The 19,402-nt window shown below is 39.1% G+C and overlaps 1 protein-coding gene across 2 annotated transcripts in view; it reads left to right on the top strand.

Moving 5' to 3' along the window:
- The first annotated feature begins 1,973 nt into the window (after positions 1–1,973).
- coro1ca (coronin, actin binding protein, 1Ca) overlaps positions 1,974–19,402 on the top strand; it is a 35,003-nt gene continuing 17,574 nt past the window's right edge. The window contains exons 1-3 of one of the 2 annotated variants that reach the window (XM_077561201.1): positions 1,974–2,103; positions 2,321–3,764; positions 15,697–15,893. In XM_077561201.1, coding sequence (XP_077417327.1) covers positions 2,083–2,103; positions 2,321–3,764; positions 15,697–15,893 — 1,662 coding nt within the window. In that variant the 5' untranslated portion in view covers positions 1,974–2,082. Of the gene's footprint in view, positions 2,104–2,320; positions 3,765–5,819; positions 6,023–15,696; positions 15,894–19,402 lie in introns of those variants that run through there. The other variant, XM_077561202.1, reaches the window with a different exon arrangement.

The following is a 19,402-nucleotide window of genomic DNA, read 5'->3' as shown; positions in this document are numbered from 1 at the left end:
AAAAAAAAATACTAAAAGTATCGGTACTCTGTATTGTGTGTTCTCAGAGTGAATACTCATTCTGGTATAGGTACGTATGTAAGTAAAATAGAGTAGTTAGGTATGTGTGTAAGTTGGTCAGTAGGTAAGTAAATAATCAGGTTTTAAATAAGTACGGTAGGTCGATTGGTTGGTAGGAAAGTAGGTTATTTCAGTATATTATTTCAGCATTGTAGATTACAGATTATAAACAACATTGCATCATATCTCCTAATCATGTACTTTTCCAATCAATTATTGGACAAGGTGCCTTAATTCCCTATCCTAATTTTTCATATTCCCAAGACATTTCAGACAATTCTGTGCTTTGAACTTTGTGGGATTAGTTTGGGGAAGATACTTTAATGTTCCACACTAAGTAAGGTCCACAAAGGCATGCTTGGAAGAGTTTGTTGTAAAGAAACATAACGCAACCCCATTTTTCTAGTATAATATTGTCACATTTGGAGGACCAATCCTGACCCATCCGCAAGGTAGTCATTTCTCATTTGACGCTGAAGTTAAATAAGTAGAATTGCCCAGCAGGCCTGAGTGCGCCGCAAAAATCTTGTGACTGTAATTTGCCTTAAAAATGTGCACGCAGAGCAAGTGCCCGGCAGAAGCAACACAACAGCAGTTATTGTAATAAGATGCTCTGAATCACAGCAACCACAAAAATGACCTGCGTGTGACAATCGATTGTTTACTGCGTGATTCCGTCCTCACACTTAATTTCAATTGTGTGGACCGTGACAGTGACAGGATTATTTTTACTGCTGTTTTATTTGTGACCTTTTCGTGTCTTATCCCTGTCATGAAAGTAAATTTTTAATGCAAATTTGATTTGTGAGTGAGCAGGATTACTTTCTAATACTGTAAAAGTACACATTTTGAGTGACCTTTTATTGTGGGCAGCCTTAAGCACACCCGTGCCATTTCATGCTTTCTAATTAGCATAATATGCCATGAGGTGAGGTGGCTGCAATACCTCAGCAAAGGAGAGGTGCTCACTAACATCTTTAGACAGATTTATGAACAATATTTGAGAGACACAGACTCTTTTTATGTGCAAAGAAAAAGTCTTTGCATTCAGCTCATGAAAAATGTTAGCAAAAGCTAAAGTTTTGCGTTTACTCATGTTCTTGTTCAGTGACTATAACAAAAATAAACTATGATTATTAAAACAACATACTTTGACTAGGATTATCAGACTGTGTTACATGTGAGGGTTGAAAGCAATCTTTTTTTTTTTAAACAAAATAATTCACTATTTATGTATCAGAGTAATGATGGACAAATGTTTTTTGTGTGGCTCTAGGCTAGTCATCCCATTTCATATAAGGCGTGCCATACATTGTCCCCACCAAAAAAAAAAAAAAAAAAGAACAGCAGAAAATATTAATAAAAGATAATCTAACACATGACATAAATTACTATAAAGTAATGATGGGAAAATTAAGCATCAGCACTTGTGATATGTTTTGACTCCTCTAATGTCAGTCTTGGTTTTAAGATGCAGTGGAAATGTAATCAATTTACATTGCACTCGCCTTAATCTTTAAACCAAGAACACCATCTAGAGGAGTAAAAAAAATATTGCAAGTGCTTCATGAACTAATTTTCCCATCACTACATTTATGTCACGTGTTAGATTTTCTTTTATTAATATTTTCTGTTCTTTTGTTTTTGTTTTGGCGGGGACAATGTATCTCACGCCTTATATGAAATGGGATGACTATTCTAGAGCCACACAAAAAACATTTTGCCAAAAATCTACAGACAAAACACCAAAAAGTGACCAAGGTTACTGCAGATGTATACTATAACAGTGGTTCTCGAGTAACCCTATCCAGCCCGTTTTTCATGTATCCAACAGCCAACAAAGGTGTTTCAAACGATCAGCTAATCAGCAAGCTCTGCGCGAAGCCTGATAACGATCCTCAGCTGTGAAATGGCGGAAATGGATGCTGGGTCATCAACATGGCGTCCATAAATCACATGACTTGGATTTAACCAATAAGAGCAGCTGGGGTCAATTCAAAGAATGTCCAGACTTTCCTTTATATGGCTTTGAAGACAAACCGGGTGTGTAAAGTGTGATATAATTTATGTTTTTTGGGGGGGGGGGGCTGAATTGACAAAAGTATGTCAGACTCGTTATTAAAATATATACAAACTGTTTGAACTTGTTGAGAAAAAATCCATGCTATGTCTCTTGTGAAAAACAGTTTATTCCGTCCAGTTGGATTAATTGTGGGGTTGGTGTCTTGTTGTGAGGTTAACACCGTGTCTTTCTCCATAGACCAGTATGGGACAGACCCAGGACAAATTAGAAGGTGGAGAACAGACGCTTGTTGGCAGAATGGAGGACAAACACCCTGACTGTGGACATTCAGACAATAATACAGATGATGTCATGAAGGCAGGAAGTGCCTGTGAAGAGGAGGCTGGCAGTTCAGAGGGAAAAAAAGATTCAGTGGAGCCAGACACGGAAGATTTGGATGAAAGCCACAGCCAGGAGCCAATAACATCTTCCAATGAGAGGAACGTCAATTTGTGGGTGAGACCTTGTGTTGTTGCTGCAATCGAGGTGAAACAAGAAGGAGTGTCAGGAAATGGTACAGGAGGTGAAGAAGTAGGGAGGGGTGTTCCATTGGCTTCACCAGGCAAAAACCAAAAAGGTAGCGTCCCGACCGAGGAGAGAGCTTCGACACACAAGTTGCTCAATACAAAAGAGAACGAAGAGAAGAGTGCTGAGAAGGACTTTGAAGTCGAAATGGAGGACCAAGGTGAGGGAAACCAAAAGAAACGTGAGTTGTTTGCACCCTCTTGGGATTCAAACTCTTTAATGCTACAAGATCATCAAGATTCTGACCCATCAAATCCAGTCACAGGCATGGAACCCAATTTTATTTTGGAGAAGCTGTTGAGGAGAAACCGAAAGGAGGCCTGTCCAGCTCTAGACAAAATACAGGAGATGGAAACCGATAGATTTGACATGGAGATAGAGATGACCACACCTGTCGCTACGGCAACCGCTTTCGCAACTGAGGAAAGGAGCACAGCAGAATATGTCACCCGGAGCATATTATCATCATCGGCAATCAAAACAACACAAGGTGACTTTGAAGTGGAAGATCCTGCTGACCGTTTGGTCAAAAAATCTAATTACTGCAAAACTAATAAGGTGAAGAAATCAACAAAGGTTCAAGACAACAAGGCAATCATACCAAATAAAAGCTCTTTGAACCCTTTGCAAACAGTTTTACGTGAAAGAAGGTCATGTGAGGTCAAGTGTGCGAGCACTAAGGAGGTCACACAAACCTTTGGACCTCCACTGATTGCCGAAACGGCAAACTTGGAACACGTTCTCCTTAGAACAAATGAGGCTGGCGGCTCAATTTCGATCCCATCCAAGGCAAAAAAAAGCCACCCGAGGAAGGATCTTCCCACGACCAAGAAAGAAACGAGAACACCAGAGCAGCCTGATAAAAAATCCGCCGATGATAACGTTTTAATGAGAGAAAAGTCCCCCGACCCTGCCAGGCCGCGGCCTGTCTCTGATCTCATAAAAGAAAACATCCAGCTGCATGAGAAGCGTCTCCACCAGGATTGGTCCAAGCCCGCCGAGGTCAAATGCGATGAGCATAGTCAGTCTGTGAAAGTAGCACAAATGAAGGCCACCTTTGACTCGCCTCACAAATCCCCTGAAAAAGTCATTGAGAGGAAGCCGTCTGTAAGAAAAGGTAAGCTGTTTGCAAAGTAGGACCTCACAGTAAGTAAAAAAGTGATGTGATAACATTACAGGATGCTGTTACAGTAATGAATCTGAGGTTCCGGAGTGTGGGCCGGATTATGTAATTTACCGTCTGCTTTCTGTTCTGTGAAATGTAAGAGTTTTAGCAGCCTTTTTTTTATTTTTTATTACCAGGTGCACAGAGGCACGTGACTAAAGTAAAGTACAAATAAATGGTGGAAAATAAATAATAGAGGAAAGCTTGCGTTTTGCGCGAATGTCTATGCAAAACATCGCCATCTTGTGGATCCAACATTCACTAATTTATAGTAGAGAATGTATTCTTGTAGAAGCAATCATTTGATAATGTATACACACTGACAGACATTTCTGGAATTTATCTTAACTAAATATTGTGCGAAATCATTACCTAACCATGAAGGTTATTTGTGCAAATTTGTTATTTCAGACGTGTGCACCAAACTGTAAATTTGCTACCCAAGAAATACTTGTCACTTTCAAAAAGGTTAGTGAATAGTGAGTGACCCCTGCAGTAGAATGTCATTACACTCAAACTGTAGCGTTACATATAAGGATAATAAATATTTGGTAATTGTCTAAATTGAGCTGTTCAATTATTTTAGTTGTTGCATCAGATGCATGACCATTTGCTCGGCTTACTGAAAATAAGTCTACAGTATTAGGTCATATTTACTGAAATCAAAGCTATTTAAATCCAAAACATTTCAAGTCAACATTTTAATATAGGACCGCCTTTTTGATAGCACCTTCACAATTGTTAAGTTTCATAATTTGACATGATTTGGGATCTGAATTTGATATTACGATGTGCAAGAACAATAAAGTGCAACAACAAATTAGATAGCCAATTAGATAAATAGAAATAAAAAGTACAAAACAATAAAATGTCAAGCAAATACTTTAAAAATGGTCTAAGTCAGGGATCACCAACCTTTATGAAAGTGAGAGTTACTTCTTGGATTAATACAAAGCGCATTCACGCTACTGAAATAACAAATATAAGTAACTACATTTCGTCATTTTTAATAATTAATGGAGAATTCAATCACAGAATCTATGCGCCCCGACTAGAATAAAAACAGCATTCTGGTTAATATCACGTTTGTGGAACAAGAACTAAGCAGCAAAAATCACCTGTTTTTACCATCCCAGTGTGCGTCTATTTTGCCACTTACTGTCAATGTCACAGTTGATCAGGGCTCTGGTAGCAACCAATCACGCCTCACCTGTTTTCTGAGTTTGGGCATGTGACGTTCGCTAGCTGAGATGTGATTGGTCATTACTTGACCCTGAGCAACTGTAATGTCATTTTCAGTAGAGAGCAAGTGGCAAAATGGCCACCCCTGAGATGGATAGAAATAGGTGGATTTTTTAAATTCATATTTCACCAACACGATATTAATCAGAATGCCATGTTTATAGTAGTGTGTGCTCATAGGACATATTATTGTAAGTAATTTGGGGAAGAGGAATTGACTTCTTTAATGACACTAATTTATGTGAAGGTACTTCACCGATAACTAGGAAACATTCATTTCATTATGTAACATTTTACTAACTCATACTGTATAGTGCTTTATGGCGCTTTTGCAACAGTTATTTCTATAACTATCTGCCAATGTTCACTATTTAAAATAGTATATTTATAGAAACCACTACTCGTGCCCCTGGCCTGATCAGTTGAACAGCGTTATCTGAAACAAACATGGTTTTGGAAAAACAGTTAATTAATAGAAATTAAAATCTGGTAAAATTCTGCACATTTTTTTGTGGGAAAAATCCCAATTCACCTTAATCCAAATTTTTAAATGCATTACGTCACTCTGTTTTGACTGAATCCATCTTTTTTCTTTTTTTTTTAAAACTGTTAATTGTTCTTGAGGGGCCCCTAGCGGTGGCGGGGTCCAAAGCAGGTGCTTAGTTAATGCATTGGGCTCTGCAAGGAAGGAAGGAAGGAAGAAGGAAAAGCGTACATTGCTCCCAAAAAGTCGCCTTATCACAGAATTGACGCTGATTGTTTAACAGAAGTGTCAATCAAATCCGCTGTACTACTCAGCGACGGGCGAGCCGAGCCGGGGGCGGGTCTATCTGCTGCAGCAGGGAAAGCGCTCAGAGAGGAAAGCATAAGCAACTTGTATCCGCCTCTGTCATAGCGTGGAATCATTTGGGATACGCCGTTTTATATCACTCTTTTTTTCAGGAATATTTTCATTTTCCTCACAGAAGGTAGGCTATGAAACGTTTTCTTTTAAAAGTGTTGTCCGTTTGCCTAGTTTGACCCCGAAAAAGTACACGCGTAGCTAGACTGTACACTGAGTGGTTTTAAGCTAACATTAGCCGGCGACTTAACCCAACTGTCATTGGGAAGGAAATAGTCGTCCATTGGCGAAAAAAAGCCCGTCGGAGTCGTGGTTTCGCTCCAGGTCGACGTGAATTGCGGATGTAGGAAATGGAGCGGGTGGGGCGGGGTGGCCAACCTTAGTGCGGCAATAAAAACTTATCTGCGAGGAAGCAACACAAGCGGAGGTAGAGAAGGCAGAGAGCCGCGCCCTGGCCCCTGGCACCCTGCAGCACCCGCTTGCACCTTAACACAGGAGACGATTACTAGTGTATGGTCTTACTTGAACACAATGCCGTATTAGAAGTGGCCTCCACTACAAATTAAACCCAATGTCGCGATATCCCGTTTACAACACGTGCTTGGGTGGGAAATGATCTTTCATTAAAGTTAAAGCGTTTACATTTTAGGATCATTCTGTAACTTCCGGAAAAAAACAAACAAAAAAACTTCGTTATCAAGATTACTGACAGTACTATGGACAGACCACTTTAAATTCAGACCACAAATCTTTATTATTTTTTTTTAATTGCTAGGCAATTTAAGGTATTTAGAATGTTTCCAAACCTTTGAGCCAGATAATTTTAACACAAAAAAAATCATAAATGAATCTAATTCTCACTGCACCTGACCTGACAAACATGTCACAGAAAGTGGAAATCCAGGTTAATTATGTAACTTTTGCTTTCTAGCTGAAGAACGTTTATTTGTTTTAAAAGATAGTTCAACAAAGATAAATCATTTGTAGTAAATAAAATACTTTTCGGTAGGGGTGCACAGATCACAATTTTCTGGCCGATCATTGATCTTTTAAAAAGTCTGACCTGCCGAGAACAATTTTTCTAACCCTAACCCTAACCTTCAATGTTCCATTCTTGTTTTATTGGAAAACATTGAACAATATCGGTGAAATAATACAAATGGGTTGTTTTAACTGCACATGAAGTAGTTCTCTCAAATAAAAATGAAAATCCTATTAGTCATCTCAGCAGAATAGGACGGTGGCTGACTTTTTCAGACCTCTGAGGAGGGCGATGAGATTGATGGAAAAGATCAATTTATTTTTAAGGGGTCGGCCGATCGATCGGTGCACCCCTACTTTTCAATCTTATTATGTGAAACTGGTTAATTTCCCCTGGCACACTAGTTGGGCATCATTGAACATTAGTCAATTAATTGCTTTTGTCATGAGTCTCATTACTCAAAATATGACGTAGCTGTTTTGGCCTTCATCAACGTACTAATTGATCCTAGTGTAAATTGTTACCTTAAATTAATATGAACTCAAAAGAGTTCATCTTTCTTCTGTGTACTCAAGAGAATGGCGAATGAAGACAAGTCGATGGAAAAGTGTCAAGAGGAGTGCGTAATTTGAAGATTTTGACCCACGTGTAACATTGTTGCTCTACTGTTGGTGTGATGTTTGGAGTTACAGGAGTTTGTTCACTTTGGGATGAACGCGGCTGACTCGTCCCGAAAGCTTGACAGGCTACAGCTGTGTTTAGGCTTGTGAACAATTCCAGACGCTCCAACATCTTGTGGTTGTGCTACAGTGTAAAAGGTCTTTAGAAGTGCATTGAGTGCCTTTCCTTGGCCTGGCCGAGGAAGTGGGCCAGGAAGCAAGAGAGAAACAAGATGCCAGGGACTTTTGAGTCTGTTGGATAACAAGCAATGCATTTCTAAGTGTGAATAAATGTTTTCTTACTTGAAATTTGGGCACAGTTTAGTGTTTATAAATAATAACATTTAATACTTGGTGGCCTGATGAGGAAATCTTGTGATTTTCATATTTTTGTGGATTCTTTTTAACCTAGCCATTATTCGCCAGAAATATCCTTTTTTTTATGCTCAGGCTAAAGATTAATTTAAGGATTTTCATATATTTAGAAAACTTAATGTCTTCATCCTTTTTTATTGTTCATCTGTAGATTTGGAATATGTTTCCAGTTGACCTTCCAATAGGATACAAATCATTTTGTTTTCAATACTGTTTAAATCCACATTTTCTTGGTGTGAGTTTTTCGCTTGGATTTAAATTTCAAATCGACTTTCCTAAATCTTAACCTTTTTAAGTCGGATAAGAAGTTTTAAGCTGTAGTGTTAATACGCCTATGATGAGAACGTGATAAATTGGGGACATAGTTTAATTTGCAACACATTTGAGTTTTCTTAATCCACAGATGCCAAATTCAAGACTTAGGGGCCAGATCAAGCCCATACTGAAGACAAAGGTTGGTTATTTCTAAGATAAGTAAGAAACAAGTTTTAATTCTTTTGTTTCGTGCCAAATAAAAATAGAGTTTGAAATTGTTTAGCTGTCAGCTATTATTGTTTTAGTATGAATATTGAGGTGCTATATGCAACACCAAAAAAAGGAACTTCTACAATATTTGCTTGTCACTATTGCCGCTGACTTCTGATATCAAGTGCTGTTTATTGATTAGATGATTAGCCATTTGTATGGTTTTCAGTCATAACGAGCCACTGCGAGAAACCGTAAGTACGATGTGATGTGAACTATGACAAAAATGAGTTAGACAAAGCTGCCGCTGCGCTTAATCAAATCTACGTCTACTTAGTCCGCTTGGCTCTTCTACATGCTTTGTGTACATAACCTTTACTGCTTCATCACAGTTCAATTGCATTAGATACTTGTTTCTCTCTTGTTAGCACACAGTTGAACTTTGAGCCCCATTTGGTCTTGTGTCTGCTCTCATTTCCTCTACAAAGTATAGAAGTATATGAAACACTTGTGTGTGTGATATGCCTTTTGTTCCATGTATACTTGAATGGAGAAGAACGCAGAGTAGACCATATCGGAGGTGAAAAAACAGCACCTTATCTCATTGGTGCACAAAGCACTGGAATGTAGCTGGGAATCTGATCACAATGGTGGTCCGTGGCCTTGGATACAGGAAGGGGATTTAGATGGCGTCCCATGCAATCTTGGTGACAAAAGACGTGTGGGTGTGAACTGTGAAAGTTATCATAACGACTGTCATGTCTCTCTTGTTCCAGTATCTAAACATTGGCTCAAAACCGTGTATATCTATCTCTTGATGCACAGTTTTTGGTGGCCATTAAGTTTTTGTTGTACAGACACACAATCATTACTTGACTGTATGGCCTGCTAGATTAAAATAAATAATTCAAATTGGAAAGTATAGTGAAATAATGAAATTACAAAGAAACACGCAGCAGATGAAATAATACATACAATTGTTTGGATTTATGTCAATCAATTTTTATATTCAATGACACCACAGCTGTGTGTCTGGGGGATTTTGAGAGTGGATGATGTTGAACTGAGCGTAGGCGATGATACTAACTTCTAAAGAAGACCCAATGTATTCCTCATGATTGTAATTTGAAATGATAGAAACAGATGACTTGAATTAACACTATTTAATCTGAACAAGTCAGCCCATTTTCTGCCACCATTTATAAGAGTGTCTCTTCCTGGTAATGTGTCTATAGTGTTCTCATATGCAGGTACTGTATATTGTTGTTCAAGGTCAAAAACGTGACTTTGATTCAGAAATAATGTCATTGGAAATTGGCACATTGTTCATGAGTAATAAAAGCCTCCCCTTAACAAACAAGCACACAACAAATGGATGCCCACGCCACCACAGCAACAGGACAAAATATTAAGAACACCTATTCAATTTGGTTATCACGTCTAGCTCCATCCCTTTAACTAAGAAAAACACACAATTTAAAATTGACACTGAAATGGCACAATTAGATTATTAATAAAATATCAATGTTTTGTGCAATTCCCAATCACATTAATCCTAGCTGCCTTCTTCATCAATGCACAAGTTGCTAATGTGAACACACAATGTTTATGTCAGTGATTGGCACCTTTGGCTAGAACTCAGTTGTCCACACTCAAAGTACTCTACAGTAACTCTTTCACATGTTTTGATTGTAGTTGTATTAGTGTGGGAAAAGCCCCATTCACAAACAGAAGGGGATCCAAACATTGACATGCATGAGTGGTTAATACTTGAGTGCTTCTCTGAAGTACCGGTACATTTTGACATGTTAACTTTGGGCTAGCAGAGTTTGCTGTCATCCATTTAAGTTTAGCGTAAAGTGAGCTGAAACAACAGTCCATGTTTGGAGCCTTCAGAAGTTGTATGAAAAATTGAGAACTTCCAAATAATAAGAGCTGCAGTAGCTTGCTTTCCATGCGTTTGGCCACCCCTGCACAAAAATCTGCTGACAGAATGGAGTAGCCATTGTTTTAATTGGAGTTGTCAATGTAACTCAACATGGTATAGATAGTCCAACATTAAAGCATGAATGTTATGTATGTATTAGAGGTGTCAGTCGATTACATTTTTAAAATCGTGATTAATCGCATGACTTCAATAAATAACTCATGATTAATTGCATATTAATCGCACATTTTATATCTCAATTTATATCTAAATTTGCAATTAAATGTACAATATTAACCTAATAGAAACATGGTTGCATTTTTTTGGGTCATTGATACAGTAATTTCATAACAATTCATAAAATTGTTTTAAAATGAAAAATATGTAAAAACTAAACAAAAAAACGAGTGTGATATTTGTGTTGGTCATTTTTCTGTAACTACTTTCTTAATGGCGTTTGTAAGACAAGGGTGACAGCCCAGTGAATTTTTATTTTCATATTAAGAGCTGACTAATTTTTAAAATTAAGTAACTTGTGAAATTCTGCACATTTTTAAAATTGTAATAAAAAAAAACTTGACCCCAGTCCCCACAAGTATATCCATTGTTATTTATTTTATTACTGCTGAATTGTTACAATGACTCCTTTGCACAACTTGAATGCTTTTATTTTGTTAAGTTCAATACGGATGCACATTGTAAAATGACCGCAACTTTACTGCATGACGAACCAGACAAAATCGGTGTGTCTTTTCATATTAATAGCTAGTTATTTTTATTTTTATTTTTTTTACATGAATTAACTTGCAAACTTCTGCACATTTTTAAAATAGTAAAATACAACTTGACACCAGTCCCCACAAATATATGCATTATTTAATTTACAACTGCTGAATTGTGTTATAGTGACTCCTTTGAACAATGTTGAATGCTTTTATTTCGTTAAGTTCTCTAATGCGCATTGGATAGTGACGCTCATGCTTTACTGCAATGACGCTGCTTTACTGCAACAAACCAGGAGACGATATTGATGTTACACTCAACGAGCTATTTTCTGCAGTCGCTGAATAAAATACGCCTCACTTCAAAAGATCAAGTGGCTTGCAGTCACTCCAAGTGACAACACGGCATCCATTCGGCTGCTTCTTTTTCTCACAGAAGTGGACACGTCTTGGAGGAGACCTGTAGCGACTTAGCTCTCTGCTAATCGCTCACACCGGCGCTTACTGAGTGCGTTCTGTCAAAGCAGGGAAGGTGGAAGTGCTACACAGTCCAAATGGCTTCTCCACTCAAAACAGTCTGCCCCTTACATTGTGTATTGTAGCTCCAGTGCAGTACAGTGCAATCTATTGGGTAATTTTGACATGGACGTTTCTGCTGCGTTGCGAAGGGAATTCCCTTTACAAATAAGGAGCAGTCGTTAATCGAGCGTTTTAAAAAAGAATAAAAAAAATAAAATGGTGCCGTTAACAAGATATTAACGTGATAATCCAGAGATCTTGTTCTGTTGTCTACGTACTACAATCAAGAAATTCATAACCCATGGAGCTGTGACCAATCTCCCTACGTTAAAAAAAAATGACAAAAAGATGCAATGCAGGATAGTTCAAATGGTGGATAAACAACCTCAGTCAACCTCCACACAAATTCAAGCTGTTTTGCAAACTCTGGGTATAGAAAGGTCAGCTTGGGCCATATGTTGCCATCTGAATGAGAAGAAGCCCTATGGGAGCACACCAAGGAGAAGCCCTCTTCTGACTAAGAGTCATGAAAAAAGACAGACTGGAGTTTGCACATCATTGTACTGTTTACAGAAAAAATGAATAAGGCCTACAAAGAAAAGAACACAGTGCCTAAAGTCAAACATGGTCGAGGTTCAATTATGTTTTGGGGTTGCTTTTCTGCCTCTGGCACTGGATGCTTTGACAGTGTGAAAGGAGTCATGTGTCAAAATGTTTTGGGCCTCAATGTAGGGCCAATTGTCAGAAAACTGGGTCTGCGTCAGAGGTCTTGGGTGTTACAGCAGGACAATGACCCAAAACATACCCCAAATAGCACCAATAAACTGTTCGGCACAAAGCGCTGGAGAGTTCTGAAGTGGCCACTGTTGAGTCCATTTCTAAATCTCATTGGACAACTTTGGGGAGATCTCAAAATTGTTGTTGGAAGATACCCTTCAAATCTGAGAGACCTGGAGCAGTTTGCAAAAAAAGAATTGTCCAGAATTCCATCTGAGGTGCGCAAGAAACTTGTTGATGGTTATAGGAAGCTATTGCTTTCAGTTATTTCTTCCAAAGGGTGTGCAACCATATATTGATTTAGGGATGCACGTTTAACCGGTATTAATTTGGTATCGGGGCACTGCGTCATTTAAAAATATACTACTGTATAGTGCGTTTTGTATGGTACCTGCAGCGCCACGCCAATGACCTTACCTAGACTCGTAACTAGTCCGAGGAGTTAGCATATAGCACACAAGTAGCAGCGTATCGTTGTGGCGTGGGTCGCTTCCTCGCCCGGGGGACAGTGTGTGCGTGCTTGCATCGCTGCATTTGAATGATCCCTTCTCACACTGCACTTGCTCAGATTGAAAAGTCTGTGCCAACAGTGTACCCATATTAGGAAGTGCTGACGTGCAGCCTATCTTTTCTATTATTATTTTTCTATTATAAGTAAAAACTGAGCCTTTTCCCACTGGCACCTCAACTCCTTCATTTTTATCGAACAAATCCCTGTGTTTGCTCATTTGAGGAAAAGGCAATTTGTAAAGGCTTCCTCCAGTGTCCTCATTGCATTACCTGTAAATAAGCCCACCAAAATAGCATTAAATCGCCCTGCTAGCCCCTTTCCTATTGAAAAAGCTTTATGATGTCACGGCCCCATGTATAGAATAATCTTTAAATCGAGGTGACTTGCCGTCGCACAGCGCCACCTATATATGCTCCATTCCGTTGGCCCTGCCCCTCACCACATACACAATGAATGGTGCTTCAGTTCAGGGTGAAAAGGCCTTTAGGAACTGTAGGTTGGCCAGGCCTGTTGAATGTAATTGCGAAAGGGCAAAAATCATGACAAAAACAGCGGATTGTCTTTTATGTGCCTAAAGCAGCAGGTAGTTAACTGTAGACACTGTAATGCCGAGAAGGCTGCTAAAATGGTGTCATGGTGCTTTCCTGTTGGTCATTTCCTCAGGCTCTGAGGTCCTCTTTCTGTCTCCGCACATTAGGGTCAACTCTGCTGGTTCAGGAGCCACTAGGGTACAGTGCTCTGCTAACATAAGATTCACCCAAGATTTGCAGTCTCTTTACTTGAGCCAGATCAGACCTGTAAGTCCCAGCAGGCTGTTACTGGGATGGATGTGCGTCTAACTAACTCTGATATACGTCACGCCGCCACGGGCTGTCAAACTTGTGCTTATGAATGCTGACATAAATACTACTTTGCTGACATTTTCCTGAATGTCACTCTTTTGACGGTGTGCATATTGAAGGAGACCCAAGCAATTGTTACTTACAATTTAACATTTTCCGGATAGCTGCTTACATGTCCCATGCTTTTGTCAAAATATCCCACGCAACATGAATTAAGACCCTAGCGTCTTGCTGAAATTAGTGGACATGTATCATGCAATTGAGTGACTTTTTACGCAGCCCCATACACATACACAAATTGCCCGACAAAATGACTTTGTAGACTTCAGAATTCATTCTGCTGAGCCCATTCCAGAAGCAGTCATGCAAGCCATGACAATACCTCCACTAGGGGTGGGGGAATTTAGATGCATGACGAGTCTGAATCGAACCTCAAACGTCCACATTTCGATTATTGAAATATGTTAATAAAGGTATACTGAATGTTCAAAATATTGCAGAACTCAAAAGCGGTGTACCTGTTTTCTCCGGGACACTTTTGGAAGCACATGCAGCGCGCGCAGATGAAAACAAACACGAATGGCTTTAAGTTGTTGTTAAAGGTAAGATTTAATCATATGCCTATAGTTAACTGTGGAAGGGCTTAAAATACTGTGATCTAAATCCCTTTAAGTAAAAAATAAAAACAAAAAACTTTACAATGTGATCTATGTGCCATTGGGCCTCCACTAGTTTAAACACCATATTCTGATGAATATTGCATTTGTGGAATATGAATTAAACAGGAAAATCCATAAATTTTTTATCCATATCAGGGGGCACACATTTTGCCTTGTACTGCCACTTGCTGTTTGAAAGCGGATTCTCACGATTCTTCTGGCTTTTTGGGTTTCAAGCAGGAGGTGTCAGAAAAGTTACCACAGGGATCACTGGCTTGTGGCGGCCAAGCGTTCATAGCGACGTCGCTTTTTGATCCTTCGATGTCGGCTCTTCCTATCATTGTGAAGCAGAATTCCCCATGTTGACTGTCACTGACATCACAGTGCTTAAGGGCTCAGCTTGCGAACGTCACATGACCGAGCCGAATAAACATGTGAGCCCTGAATTTGCCCAGCCATCGGCTCAGGAGGAGAAAGTTACATTAAAATAGCCACAAGTTGTATGTAATGTAGTGTAACGTTACTCCTTCTCGACTGTATACCCTCACTTTCGTCTACATGTACTGTTCTGCCACTTCGCTTTCACTGGTCCACTCTTATTTTGTGAGGCTTACTTTTAGACCTGACAGTTAAAATAATTGCATCTTATCAGCCAGCAACAAGAATTCTTAGTTTCACCTGCACTCGTCAAATTGCTTGAATAGGTAAAAACTATTTTCTTTCCTCGAGAACATCAAGCACATAGGTTTTTTTTTTTTTTTTTTTTTTTTACATGCAGCTGAGTAATTTTTTGTTAACACCTCAAAGCAGGCCTTGTTGATGTATGTAAGATTTGGGCTGTTAGGATACTCTCATAGCAACATCAGGAAGAGCTTCCTGCTTGTGTTATGATCCTTCCCCTACAGAACCATATGTGCTTTTCCCACCCTTGCTGGCTCTTCATTTGTCCCTCACGGTGGAAAAACCATGGTAGAGAAAACAAGTCTTGACATCTTGTTCTTTGGTTATGCAGGATTCACGTGCCGTGGCAAAGAATGACATGAGTCAATAAAAACGGCAACCGTTTTAGCAATTTTTGTATCTTATTGATGGTTTGGTTTTTGGTTATATTTGAGTAAACGCCTCTGGTAAGATTGAGTAGTCAGATGTGTAGCATATAAATGGGGCTGTTATAACCACACAAACTTGCTTCTTAATCTAGTAACAAATTAATCCAAATGTGTTGCATTTTGGTTTGAATGAGCTTTTTTGAAATTGCTTTTGACATTTGCTATTCAAAAGTTTGCACTTACAACTTTTCATATATTGTAGTCTTGTTTGTGTGCATTTTAAATTTAAAAGTGTCTTGTCTTGTCTCTCACAGATATGAAAGGAGTTGTACGGAAGAGCAAATTTCGTCACGTCTTTGGCCAGGCGGTGAAAAATGATCAGTGTTACGATGATATCCGGGTGTCAAGGGTCACATGGGATAGCGGATTCTGTGCAGTTAACCCCAAGTTTGTTGCCATAATTATTGAAGCCAGCGGTGGTGGAGCTTTCCTGGTACTTCCTCTTCAAAAGGTAAGATGAATACACTCTATATATACAGTCTACGGAGAACGTTGTTATTGTGAGCATGCCATTTTGTCATATCGTTGCTGCTACTACGTGAAAAAGAAATAACGGAAAACATGTTTTAGATTCTATTTTTTTCAAACCCTTTGCCTGATTATTGCTTTGCATACTCTTGGGATTCTCATCTCCGGGAGCTCCTTCAGTACTTTTGGAAAACCATTTCACTATTCTTGAAGTTTATCGAGAGAATTAACCTTGCTCTGCAAGCTGAATTCTCGCACTGTTTGTGAGTTCACAAACTCCCGAGAATACATCTAATACCGAGCCCGTTGATTACCACCGATCAGTGGTTCGGACCAATCACAGAGCGACATTGTTTTTGGGGGTGGGATATGCAGCTGTGACGAAACCAGGAAATGCAAACAGTTGACACCGTGGTAAACAAACTAACTTAACATGCAGTTAATTCTGTTTTTGCAGAATTACTCACTATTTCCTTGTTGAATGTTGAACAGCGGCGCTTTGTGCATTTTTATCTGGTAAAGATTTTTATTTATTTATTTAGATTTTTTACCTAAGACGAGACCGAAGAGGACGTTTTCATCCGTTGCCATGATTGGTCAAAACAAACGTGTATAAGATGCCGCATCATCCAATCAGCTCGAAGTATTGTACACAATGTCCCGCCTTTCCTGAGGAAATCACAGTGGAGCAGACCCAGATTGATATTGTGGAGAACTCCCTTGAGTGAATCGCGATTATCAATCTGGCTATTGCCAGATTACGAGGGAATGCCAAGAGTGTGCCAAAAAAAATAAAAAATAATCAAGGCAAAGAGTGACTATTTTGAAGAAACTAGAATATAAAACATGTTTTAAATTATTTCACATTTTTCTTAAGTACATAACACCACATGTTCATTCATAGTTTTGATGCCTTCAGAGAGCCATGAAATTAAAGAAAATGCATTGCATGAGGTGTGCTCACATTTTTGGCCTGTACTATATGTCCATTTTTGTCATCCCAAAAATGTTAAAAAAAAAAGAAAATGGACACAGGTGTTTTTCACATAGCAGCGACGATATACAGTGGATATAAAAAACCTACACCACCCTTGTTCAACGACCAGGTTTTGAGATGTAAAAAAAAAAAAAAGAAAAAGTTACCAGCATATTTATTTTCAACACATTTCTTCCCCTATTTGTGACCTATAACATGTGCAACTAAAATGAATTTATCCTCCTAAGGCTTAGTGGCCACATACGTGAGACAGCACTTTGCATGTAAAAAACAGCTTGGGCCTTAGGAGGTTAAGGGAGGAAAAAATAAACATTTAATAACATCATTGCATGATTATACACAACCCTCAAAGTAACCTATGGCTTTGATTATAGCACTCAGTCTTTTGGGGTTGGAATCTTTGAAAATTACATTCTACTACACTGTGAATTAGATTTAAATTTTGAATAATTGTTCTGCCCTAGTTCCAATTGAGTAGTCTGGGGGCAGTTTGAACAAGATGTTGATACACATTTTAAAATATGGATTTTAATGTAGGTGTTCTTGTTTTTTTTTTAATTGTATTGTTATGGTTCATCCTGTCCTACACGGTAATGAATTTTTGTCCACTGCTCTGGCAATGGAGGTAGGATCTTTAGTCCTGTCATAATGGCACTCAATATGCTTGCACACCTCATTCATTACGGATCTTGTACTGAAGGTCAGCCCAACCGGTTTTTGCACTCTTCCTGCCTTCTTTTTTTCTTTTCTTTTTTTTTTAAGAATGAGCAGCTTCTGCATGCCTTCTACCTGTAGTACTAGAAAGGTTTGTTAGCTTAGTCGTGTCTCTGTTGAATCAAAGGTTTGTGACATCTCTGTGTGCACCAATTGCCTGAAGTTGGGGAAGTGCTCTGATTTTTTTTATTTTCTATTTTTCTCCCCAGTGCAAAGGGCTTTCTTGAATAAAATTTACTATTCAAGATAAAAAGTGGAGGAACTCATTTTGTGCATTTTTTTTGCCACAGAAATTAACTCAAAATGTTAATATGATTGGGGCAGTATGTTTGTCCTTCATGTCATTCCAAAGCAGCAGAAATTATTAGGCTTACTCGTTTTTTAGTGTAGGGCAGTATAGATAGACCCCTTTACTGTTTGTAAACAGAAGGGACGTAATCGGGATGTGCGCGCATTATTGGGGCAGAAAGGACGGCAAAGATGCACTAGCATGTAAACTAGGGCTGCCCGATATGGCCAAAAAATACATTTTTTTTTTTTTTTTTTGTTTTTACATTATTCGGGCTCCTAATGTTAAGGGTGCAACGGTCTGCCTCTTCTGCATTGCCATCTGTGTGCAGCCAGCTGCTCAGGTTCATTGTCCTTTGCTTTCTCAGAGCATGACCTTTTGTCATCACTACACTTAAGCTGTGGGAGGCAGAGATGTGATGATGCTCCTTCCCCCTTAGTAAACCCCTTCATATAGTAAAGCCACATGCAACTGTGCTTTGTAGTAGAGCCTAACTGAAGATTTTTTTTTTTAGACCAGTTCTGGTATTTGGCAGCAAAAAAATCCAGACTTATTTTCCTCCAGGTCACTGTGACTCAGCATAGCCATACGTATTGTTTCCTCCTTTTGGTACACTGCTGAACACGCCATTCCTTCCCTTCATTGCCTTCAATCTCATCCTTTGTCTCACTTAGCAGGATGTTTGCTAATTTATTCCCTGATTTCCATATGAAGAAAGCTTTGGGAAGGGAAAGCAGCTAAGCAAGTGAAACATTCCTGATGATTCTGCTCACATTTTGGCTTGGTATCCACCTTATTCTTGAGGGTTCTGATGTAGAAAAAATTAGGACACGACTTACTCTGACATCGGAATTAGCAGTGAGCCATTTTTGACTGCGGCTTTCGTTACCCGAAGCCTTTTTTATTTTAATTTTTTTAAACGTTTTTAGTTTTGCTTTCCTAAAATATCATAAGCCCCTGTAACATTTAAAAATGTCTTACAGAGCTTGGGAACTGTTTGGCGATTGCACTAACTAGTGTTGTTTCGATACCGTTTTTGGCCCCCGATACCGATACACAGCTTTGTAGTATCGGCCGATACCATACCGATACCTAAGGTTGTTTTTTTTCTCAACATGAAAAAGCTGTGGTTTAGAGCAGAGGTGGGCCTCAAGGGCCGGAGTCCTGCAGGTTTTGCATGTTGCGCTTCTCCAGCACAGCTGATAAATGATCAGCTCATCAGCAAGCTCTGCATAAGCCTGATAACAATCCTGTTTATTGGAATCAGCTTGTGTTGGAAGGGAAAAAAATTCCAAAACCTGCAGGACTCCGGCCCTCGAGGACCAAGATTGCCCACCTTTGGTTTAGAGCATTCAAGGGCCAATAGGATATCTTAGCTCGGCATGCAGTGAACATGTCACACATCAGTGAATATCGTGCATGAGCAAAACACAAGATGCTGCAGCCAAAGTGTCATATTAGTGTCAGAATGAATGGTATCGGCATGTTACTT

Source organism: Vanacampus margaritifer, chromosome 3 (genome assembly GCF_051991255.1).
Source record: "Vanacampus margaritifer isolate UIUO_Vmar chromosome 3, RoL_Vmar_1.0, whole genome shotgun sequence".
In the NCBI taxonomy this organism is placed as follows: domain Eukaryota; kingdom Metazoa; phylum Chordata; class Actinopteri; order Syngnathiformes; family Syngnathidae; genus Vanacampus; species Vanacampus margaritifer.
The sequence above is the reverse complement of the archived record's forward strand: the minus strand, read 5'-3'. Positions and strand labels throughout refer to the sequence as shown.